This window comes from Canis aureus, chromosome 24, assembly GCF_053574225.1.
Source record: "Canis aureus isolate CA01 chromosome 24, VMU_Caureus_v.1.0, whole genome shotgun sequence".
Lineage (NCBI taxonomy): Eukaryota > Metazoa > Chordata > Mammalia > Carnivora > Canidae > Canis > Canis aureus.
The window spans coordinates 51896027-51905690 of record NC_135634.1 but is presented as its reverse complement, the minus strand read 5'-3'; the positions used below and the strand labels follow the sequence as shown (position 1 = coordinate 51905690).

At 71.0% G+C, this 9664-nt stretch overlaps 1 protein-coding gene across 1 annotated transcript; it reads left to right on the top strand.

Moving 5' to 3' along the window:
- Positions 1-1892: 1892 nt before the first annotated feature.
- Positions 1893-9337, top strand: MAB21L4 (mab-21 like 4). Its single transcript, XM_077869544.1, has 5 exons — positions 1893-3046; positions 5601-5826; positions 6839-6992; positions 7752-8108; positions 8849-9337. The coding sequence occupies exons 1-5, from the start codon at positions 2563-2565 to the stop codon at positions 8939-8941; spliced, it is 1314 nt and encodes a 437-aa protein (XP_077725670.1). The 5' UTR covers positions 1893-2562; the 3' UTR covers positions 8942-9337.
- The last annotated feature ends 327 nt before the right edge of the window (positions 9338-9664 follow it).

Below are 9664 nucleotides of genomic sequence, written 5' to 3'. Positions count from 1 at the left end.
GCGGGGAAGTCGGTCTGGCCCCCGCTGGCCCCCGGGCCCCGGACGGACAGACCTGGGTCTCCCCCAACCGCGCGTCGGTGCCCCCGCCTCTCTGCCCGGGGCCTCCTTCTCGGGCCCCCTTCCCCGGGGAGCCCCCAGGACTCCGTCTGGGGTGGTGGCCGCCCCCGGCCCCCTTCTTGCCTCCGGAAGCTTCACGGCCCCGCGTCCGCCCCGTTGCTCGTGCCGCTGGCTGGGGTGGCCACGTCCGGGAGACCGTGCTGGCCGGCCGCGCCCCTGCTTCTCCTGGGGCGACCCTGAGCGCCCGCAGACACCCGGACGGCCACCCCTCTGCCGCCCCCCAGCCACAGGGGCCCCCGGCTTCCTGCCCCGCAGCCCTCAGTGCCCTCCATCCGCCACCTCCGGGTGCAGCCCCACGTGCGCCCTGCTTGATGGCAGGGGTGGGGGGTGCCGGCCTTTATGCCAGAGCGGTCTCTGCGAGGGAAAGCAGCGAACTCCCACCCCGCCCCCCTGCACCACCCCCTGACCCACCCCTTGACCCGCCCCGCCCCCTGCACCCCTGCACCCTCTGACCTGCCCTGCCCTCCACCTGCACCCCGACCCTCCTCGCCCTCCCCCTGCACCCCCTGACCCGCCCCCCCTCCCTGCGCTTCCTGGGGGCCTTCTGCCTCAGGCCCTCGCCCCTTCCACAGACCAGGAGGCTGCGGGCCGGCAGCCCTGCACCGGACGCTGGAGGCAGCTGGGAAATGGAGCGGGGCCTTCTGAGGGGGCTCTGGGGCCGGGGAAGTGGGTGGCGCCTCACCTCCCTGCGGCGGCCTCACCCTTCCCGGGGCCACCGGGGGGCATGTGTGGCCGACGCCCCCGGGGCCTGGCAGGCAGGAACACGCCGCAGGAGCAACGAAGGCGCACTCACAGCCCCGTCCTCGGCCACCGGGCACGCGTGTCAGACCGCGTCCACCTTGACTGCGCGTCGTGGGGCCACACACGGGAGTTCGGCCGTGCTGCGCCCGTGACGGTGGGGCTGCGGGCACCCTGGCCGCCGCTGGGGGTTGCTGCCCAGGAAGGCACCGCGCACGAGGGATGGCCGGTCTCCCGCCAGCTGGTGGCCAAGGCGCTGTCATCACCGCCGGAGCGGGAGGCGTCTCGGGAGCCCCTTGAGGCCCGACGGCTCTGTGTGTCCTGAGCGTGAGCAGCTTCTGGGCCCTTCGGCTGCACGAGCCCCTGACCCTGGGGGAGAGGCCTCCCGGGCACGACGGAGGGACCCACAGGCCCCGGGAGCCAGGGCCAGGGCAGGGCTGTGGGACCAGCTCCTCTGCAGCAACGCCCCTGCCTACCGGTCGGGTCCCTGGAGACCGAAGGACCTGTGCAGGGGGGTGGGGGGGAGGCAGGCCAGGGCGTCCGGTCCTTGAGCTGAGTGGCTGCCCTAGGACAGGGACGGACGTGCTCTGGGCAAGGCCACAGGACAGCACTGGGCCCGCTCTGAGGACGGAGAGCGTCTCTTGGTTGGCCGTGCTGTGGCTGCCCTGAGAGGTGGTGAGCTCCCCGTCCCGGGAGGTGTGGAGACGGAGGCCCAGGCCCGGGGCCTCCAAGCACCAGCACCAGGAAGTGCACGCCTTGGATGGCGGCTCTGCCCGTGGCGCCCGAGGCCCCTGCGTGGGTGGGGGTGGGGGTGGGGGCTCCCCAGGGCAGAGGGCGGGCGGCAGGCAGCGTCTCCAGGATCCCTTGTTAGGGGCTACTTCCAGGCTCGCTGTTTGCACACCCTCCAGCGGGGCACCCGGCATCCAGGGGCCAAGGGTCGGCGGGGGTGGCTCCCCGGCTGGTCGGGACCTGCCCGCCTGAGCCTGAGCTGAGCGGGAGACAGGCTGGGCCTGGCGGGCTCCCAGCAGGGCGCTGGGGGGGCGAGGCCTTCACCCAGCGAGGCGGGGCCGGGGAGACTTCCCCCGAACCGGGGCGGCGACGGGCCTCCAGCTGCAGCCCGGGGTGGGTGCGGGCTCCCCGCAGCCTTGGGGGTTGGAAGGGAGGCCCCAGGGGGGCAGGATTCACACCCGGGCCCCCCCGAGGCTCCCCCTCTCAGCTCTCGGTCGGACACAGGTGCCTGAGTGGGTGTTGAGGCTGCCGGGCAAGTGCAGCTGCCCAGGGGCTCCTCCCACGGGGGCTCAGGGGGCCGCCACCCGGCCTGGCCTCTGTCATCGCAGCAGTGGGGCCGCCGTGGGTCCCTGCCCCCGTGGCTGCGGCGAGGGGACCGGGCACTAGGCCCCCACCCCAGGACGGCGCGGGGGAGGTGGCCGGGCCCCGGGAGGGGCGGAGTCGGGGTGACAGGAGGGAGGAGCCCCGCCCCGCCCCGGGCTCCCAGTGACATTCCTGGCTGCTGGCGACTGACTCGGCCCCACCTGAGAGGCCAGGGCCGGGCCTGGCTATTTAACCGGGTGGCGGTGGCGGTGGCGGTGGCGCTGTGCTCGGGGATCCTGCTCCGCGGAGCTGGGCCCCACCTGGAGGGCAGGTGCGTCCCCCCGGCCCGCCGGCCTCAGTGTGGCCCTCGCAGGCTGCCCTGCCCCGGGCCCAGCCATGGCGGTGCAGGTGCCCCTGTGGCACCACTACCTGCGGGCCATCCGCTCCAGGGGGGCGCCGCGGGCGCGGGACTACCAGCGTGCCGAGGACGTGCTGCTCACCGTCCTGGAGCGCGTGCACGACCTGGACCCGCGCTTCCTCGTGGACTACTCCCGTGACCTGGAGGCCTTCCAGTTCGCCCTGCGCTCCTCCGAGGACCCCCTGGACATGGAGGTGCCCCTGTGCGTGGACGCCGAGGCCCTCCTGGTGGAAGAGGTGGGGGCCGCCGAGGCAGGGGACGGCCCCGCGTCCTGCCGCCTGGGGGTGTCCCGGGAAGGGCCCCGGCCCGAGCAGTGGACGGCCGACGACGTCTTCAACGTCTCCTCGGACGGGAGCACCAAGTGCTGCGGCCACATCGTGCCCAGCAAGGTCCTGCGCGTCCTCAAGGACCTTCTGGTGGCGGCCATCGTGCACTGCAGGCACCAGAGCCTCATCGCGCCAGGTAGCCGCCGAGTGACTGGGCACAGGTGTGAGGGCAGCGCGAGCGCGTGAGTGCGTGTGCAGGCGTAAGTGTGCACACGTGGGGGCGTGTGGGTGCACGTGTGCACAGACTGCGGTCTCTCAGCACCTGCGTGTCGGGGTCCGAGGTCCCTTCCAGCCCCAAACACCGCTCAGAGCACAGGTCCTGCGCTTCTGGCTCTGGCATGAGGACCCGGAGGTCACGCTGCAGCGGCCGGGACTCGTTAGGCCGCTGACCCGCCGGCAGAGGGTCCCTGCCGTCCTGGGTGCTTCTGCGAGCAGCTCCAGGCCAGGGCGATGGTCGTACGGGTGCCACACGGCACGGGTGGGAAGCCTGGGTATGTGCACGCGTGTGTGTACGGGGTCATGATCACGTGTGCGTGTGCGCCTGTGCGTGTGCAGGTGTAAGTGTGCACGCATGAGCGTGTGTAGGGGCTGTGTTCGCGTGCACATGTGTGCACAGATCCGTTTCGATTTATGGTCTGGTTGCCCCTTGGTGACCTGGGCCCTGAGCAGGCCGTGCAGGGCAGGCGGGCCTCAGTCTCCCCTCCGGCCTCGCTGGTGTGATCTGGGGGGTGAGCCCCGGGGTCGGACCGGGGTCCTGGCGCCGCGTGGACTGAAAGCCCAGGACGGGAGGGTGTCCCCTGGGGCCGGAGCAAAGGCCTCGGGTTGTCCTGAAGGCGCCGGGACTGGAGCAGAGGGTCCGGCTTCCCCTGGGGGGGACAGGCGGGGGGCGGCGGCTGCCCCCGAGCGCTCACCTGGTCCCCACGTCCGCCGTGATGTCAGACGACGGGGCCGGTCAGCCCATCTCAGGGACGGCGACCTGCCCCGGCTGCTCCGAGTGCTCTTCCAACACCAAGGGGAGGGGCAACTTCCAACCCTGGCCGTCCCCAGACCTGCCCGGTGGCCCGGGGCGGGTGGCCGCCCTCGCAGGGCAGCCGGGGCCCGTCATTATGCGCGCCGAGTGCCCCCGGCCCCTTCCGCATCTTCTCTGGCCATCTTCTGAACCTTCCAATTACTGGGGCCACTTCTGTCTTCTCGGGTGACTAACGTGGCCGTGGCCATTCCCACCTGGCCCTGTCCCCCGCCGGCCTGCGCCCCTCCCGCTGGGGTGCGTCCCGCCCTGGGCTGAGCAGCCACACTCCGAGGTCCCCGCCCTCCCGGGCTGCGCAGGCTGAGGCGGCTGGGCCCCCGCCCAGGGGCCCGGGGCGTTGGGTGTGCAGGGAAATTCCAGGCATTACTTCCTGACACTTAACCTTAAAAGGTAAGCACAGCGGCTCCAGGTGACAAGGTTCAGGCTGCTCCCACCCAGGGACGGAACCGGTGAGACCGGGCTGGGGGCTGCGGTGGGCGCGGTCGTGACAGGGCAGGTGTGGCTGGCCGCCTCCCAAGCCGTCGCCTCCGTGGCCAAAATGTGTGCCCCATGGTAGCTGAGGACACGAAACCGCCGACGGAAGCTCTGGGGGGACGCGCCTCAAGCCTGAAGCGGGGGGAGCCAGGGATCCCTGGACGCCTTCCTTCCTTTACAACTGATGGGGAAACTGAGGCTCGTTGAGGGGGCCCAGGTGGCAGGGCCATGACCTGGTCTGGACTGGGTCCCAGGAAGAGGCTCAAGAACTACCCTATAGGAGACTGGGGAAGGGGTCTGCATGGAGGGAAGGGGTCTGCATGGGGAGTAAGGGGTCTGCGTGGGGGATGGGCCTGCATGGGGAGTAAGGGGTCCGCGTGGGGAATGGGCCTGCATGGGGGAAGGGGCCTACGTGGGGGGGCCTGCATGGGGGGGTCTGCATGGGGGAGGGTCTGCATAGGGAGGGGCCTGCATGGGGGAGGGTCTGCCTGGGGGAGGGGCCTGCATGGGGGGGAAGGGGCCTGCATGGGGAGAGAGGGGGTGTGCAGGAGGTGCAGGCTCCTTCCTACAGGACCCCCAGGGCTGTGTGTGGGGTGGGACAAGGGGAAGGCGGCTCCCTCTGCTCCGTCCCCGGGGACCTTTGTCCAAGGCACGTACTGGGGACTCCCCGGGGGGCTCGGCTCCCGGGCGAGGGCCTCGCAGCCTGGCTGGGCTGGGGGAGGGAAGGGGAGACCACTCTGAACCCAGGGCTGGCCGGGGGGATAGGAGTGCCCCCCACACCACAGCTCCTCTTCCTCTCTGTGTGGTGTTGATATGTTTTGGGGGAAATGACGACTGAAGTAGAAGGCCCGGGTCTTACCAGGGCAGCCGTACACCCAGCCCCCAGCCCCATCACCCTGGGGATGTCCCCTGCTGGGTGGGTGGGGGTTCGGGGTCGGGGGGCGGGCTCGGGGCTGCGTCTGAGTAGCGAGGGGGGCGGGCAGCACTTTCCCTGGTGTGCCGGCCGGGCTGAGGTTCTGGGGGCCCCGGGGCGGCGTGGAACCCGGGAGGGCAGGCTCCCGCACCGTCAGCCTTGGGGTCCAGGCCATGCTGGGCGCCGGGCACCACGCGGGCCCCTCCCGACACCGGCCTCCCGAGAGGTGGGGGGGCAGTGGAGACGGCGGTTCCAGGGCCCGGCGCGTTGTTGCAGGTTCCCTGAACGCGGACAGCCTGAGGGAGGAGGAGCTGCACCTGTCCCTGCTGGTGTCCAGCGGCTGGAGGACGGTCCGCTTCCACGTCGTGCCTGTGGTTCGCAGAAAGCACCGGGTGCCCGCCCTGGAGGGGGCCCAGCTGATGCGTGCGTTTCCTGGGGGCAGCTTGAGAAGGATCGTCGGCCAGGAGGTGGCCCTGGTGCCGGCCGGCGCCCAGCTCTGGAGGTAGGACGTGCCTCCTGTGCCCGTGGGTCCCGGGGAGCCTGCAGGACGGGCCTGCTGACCACCGAGCCCCCGGGCCCGAGCAGGAGGCCTGCGGGGATGAGGCGCGGAGAAACTGGGAAACGCAGGGGCCGCCCTGGACGGGACCCCCGCGACCCAGCCGACACCTTTGTCTCGGGCGGGAAAGTCTCCAAGAGGACAGCGACCTGTCCAGGGCCCTCAGGTGCCCGGAGCGCTCAGGAGGGGCCCCACACGGGGAGGGTGACCAGACGATCCGGAGCATCCCCCAGCGTGGGGCTGGTGCAGGTCCCCCTCGCCCACCGGCCCCGGAGCCCCGGCCACCCTCAGGGCCCCGCGACTGCCCCCAGTCCGCGAGCTCGGTGAGGCCCTTCCTCTCTCACGTCGGCGAGAGGACACCCCGAGGTGGTGTCTGTGGGACGTAGGAGGGGGGCAGGAAGGGGAGGGTGGGCTGAGCCGTCCCGTGTGCAGGGAAGCAGGGCCGTCCATCCGGACGCCGGTGTGCGGCGCGTCGGTCCTGAGCCTCCACGAAGAGTGGGGCCCCCGGGGCCCTGGCCGCCACGGCCCAGCAAGCATGTGGGGAGCGCCCGGGTGCACAGACCCCGAGGGCCGGCCCTGCTGCTGGGGGCGGCTTCCGAGCCCCTCATGGCTTGCGGGGCTGCCCGGTGAAGGCCGCACCTCTCCAGTGGGGCCCGGACTGGACACGTCAGCCGAGCGCCAGGAGGCTCCCCGTACCCCTCCGTGTTCTGGGGCCCGGCGTCTCCATGAAAGCCCACCCTTCACATCCGACTGCCCGGCCGGGGCGGTTCCTGGGACGGGGCGGGGAGGTGGGGCACCGGGTGCCGGCCTGGACCACCCTGCGTGCACGGGCTTCTGATCCGGGGAGGCCGCAGAAGCCGGCGCTTTCCCTCCTGGGGACAAGCCGCGGCTGCAGGGGGCCCTGCGCCCCTGGCCGAGGCCCCGAGGCCGACACTGCGGTGCCTGTCCTGGCCCCCAGGGTCTCCACCGACCACCTGCTCACCCGGCTGCTTGGTGCGCTGGGCTCCTTCCGGGGCCACCGCCTGGACAGCCTCTCCATCCTGGACCGGGTCAACCACGAGAGCTGGCGTGACAGCGGCCAGAGCCCCGGCCTGACCTACGGCCACCTGAAGGTATGCATCATCGGGGGGCGCGGGCGCGGGGGTCCCTGGTGGCCGCGAAGCTTACCCCCGGGGGTCCTCCCCGGACAGGAAGCAGCCTGTCCTGCAGCTGGGCCCCTCGCTGGGCTGCTGCGACGTGGTGGGAGCCGTGTCCTCCTCGGCCTTCGTGACCATCGGGTGCCGAGAAGAGTGAGGGAGCAGGGCCGGGGCGCCAGGCAGCGAAGGCGGGCAGACGGCGTCTCTGCCCGGAGCGAGCCTGGGGGGGCAGTGCTGCTCCGTGAGGGGATGGGGGCTGGCAGGGCGGCCTGACCCGGCACAGGAGAGTCCCTCTGAGCCACTCCCTGCCCCCTGCAGGCCTCCGTCCCAGCCCTGAGGGTTGCCAGCTTCCCGGGGGGCCCTCGGGGTCTGCACGCTGCGGCTGCTCTTGGGGTCGGGCTGCGAGCACGTTCGGTGGGAGGGGACAGGGCGTGAGGCAGAGGCCGGAGAAGGCGAGAAGCCTCGGAATCTCCTGAGAGGGGTCCTGGGCTGGGGGCTGCGGCCCCTGTGAGCCTGGACTCAGTGGCAGCGCCCTGGGGAGTCGGGGAGCTGCCAGGATGGAGGCCGCAGGCCGGGAGGAGCTGAGACTCACCCTGGGGCATCCGGGGGGCGTGAAGTGGGGGGTGGGGGGCTGGTGGGCCGGGCCCGGGGGCCGGGGGCGGGCTGCGGTGGGCTGGGCCGCACTGGACCAGGCCGGGGCCGCCAGCGGGCGCCTGACCCCCCGACCTGCTGCAGACCGTGCTGCTGTGGGCCTCGGTGCTCTTCCCCGCGCCCGAGGACTGGGCGGAGCTGCAGGGCGCCGTGTACCGGCTGCTGGTGGTGCTGCTCTGCTGTCTGGCCACCAGGAACCTGCCGCACTTCCTCTACCCCGGCTGCAACCTGCTGCGGGACACCGGCCTGGACCTCAACGCCCTGTACCAGCGGGTGGAGCACTTCGCCAGCCAACCTGAGGCGTCCCTGCGTATCCACGTCACCCACCTGGGCCGCAGCCCCCCACCGCGCATCGGCAACGGGGTCAAGGCGCTCCTGCAGCTGCCCGCCAGCAACCCTGCCTACTGGGCCACCGCCTACTTCGACGTCCTGCTGGACAAGGTGGGCAGGGCTGGCCGAGGGCGTCCCAGGCAGGCCCGGGGCAGCATGCAGGTGGGGACAGAGCCCTCATCCACACCCCCAGGGTCAGGTCTGTCCTCTGGACAGCAAGAGAGCGTCAGGGAAGGTGTGGCCTCTGGAGGTCAGACAGGCCGTGGGTGCCCCCTGCCCGTTAGTGCCCGGGAAGCAGGGCACGCGTCCGAGCCAGAACCACCCCCAAGCACACCCCTGACAAGTGCTCCGTTCCTCACGGAGTCTGCTGGCCTCACGGGCTGTCCCCGCAGGTGCAGTTCCTGCTCACGCCTGGACCCAGGAGCCCCATGCTGTGTCCTTGGGACTTGGCATCCTGTGGCCTGATGTTCGGGGGTCGCCTGGCCACTCTGCTAAGCCCTCCCTCCCCTACTCCCACAGAGCCCACTCCTGCTCCTTTCCCTTGGGCCGACCCGCACCCTCACCCCGAAGGGCCAGCACCGTCTCCCTCCAGAGCACAGGGGGCTGGTGGGATGAGAGCAGGGGGGTGATGGGTGCTCAGCCCACCACAAGCACCTGCGGGGTCAGGCCCATCTCGGGGGACACCCACGTGCGAGGAAGAGCCCCTGGAGGAGAGGCCCTGGGTGGCTCCACATCTGAGGAGGCCTTGCAGGCAGACCCAGAGGCAGGAGGTCCTGGCGGCCGGGGAGCACGTGCCCCTGCGAGGGGCTCTCATGACTCTGTGACCCCTCTGCCCCCTGCCCCATCTGCAGTTCCAGGTCTTCAACATCCAGGATAAGGAACGGATCTCCGCCATGCAGAGCATCTTCCAGAAGACCAAGACCCTGGACAGTGAGGAGTGCTGAGCTGGCTTCCCCCGACTCAGTCTTTACAACCCACGGCCCTGCCCCACAGAGGATCCCAGGACACTTGGGGGAGAGTGGGCTTCTCCTGAGGGGGGCGGTGGGTGGTAGGGACGTCCGCAGGGCCACCGCAGACTGTCAGGATGGCCTCGTGGGAGCCTGAGCGTGCCGGGCAGCAGGCCTCTGGGAGCAGCTGCCCAAACGCCGGGCCTGGGATGAGGTGCCTTGGGTTTCACAAGATGCGTGTTGACCCATTCTGTGTGATGTCATCAGACTCTCAAAACCAAGCGTCTGCATGACACCTGGAGCCCCAGCGCTTGTCCCCACCTGCGTCACGAGCCACTCTGTGGTGACGAATACTGTCTATCTGATCTCGAATAAACTCGCGCACTGGATATACACAGGGGGACGGGGCCTTCCACTTTCCGTGTATCTACGTGGAGAAGATTTCCCCCGGGGAAGCCTAGATGTACAAGAAGCTGGTGTGCACACAGACAATCCCCAACTTTCTCCAATCCCTGTAAATGACCAGCCTCTTCCCCGGTGTCCCCTCCTTCTAGTTCGTAGAGGAAACTGAAGCCCACACCCGCAGCTCTGCCTGCCAACCCGGTGTCCGTCCTGTCACGGTGGAGGTGCCCCCTTTTCCTGTGTAAGGTGGCGTCTCCCCGCCTCTGACACCACCCCCTGCATCTGTTCTCCCTGCTCCATCCCCCCACTCCGCATGCT

Coding starts and splice junctions, on each gene's coding strand:
- MAB21L4 (XM_077869544.1), top strand. CDS start 2,563: ATGGCGGTGCAGGTGCCCCTGTGGCACCACTACCTGCGGGCCATCCGC. Junction 3,047..5,600: donor CCAGAGCCTCATCGCGCCAG/GTAGCCGCCGAG, acceptor GCGTTGTTGCAG/GTTCCCTGAACGCGGACAGC. Junction 8,109..8,848: donor TCGACGTCCTGCTGGACAAG/GTGGGCAGGGCT, acceptor CCCCATCTGCAG/TTCCAGGTCTTCAACATCCA.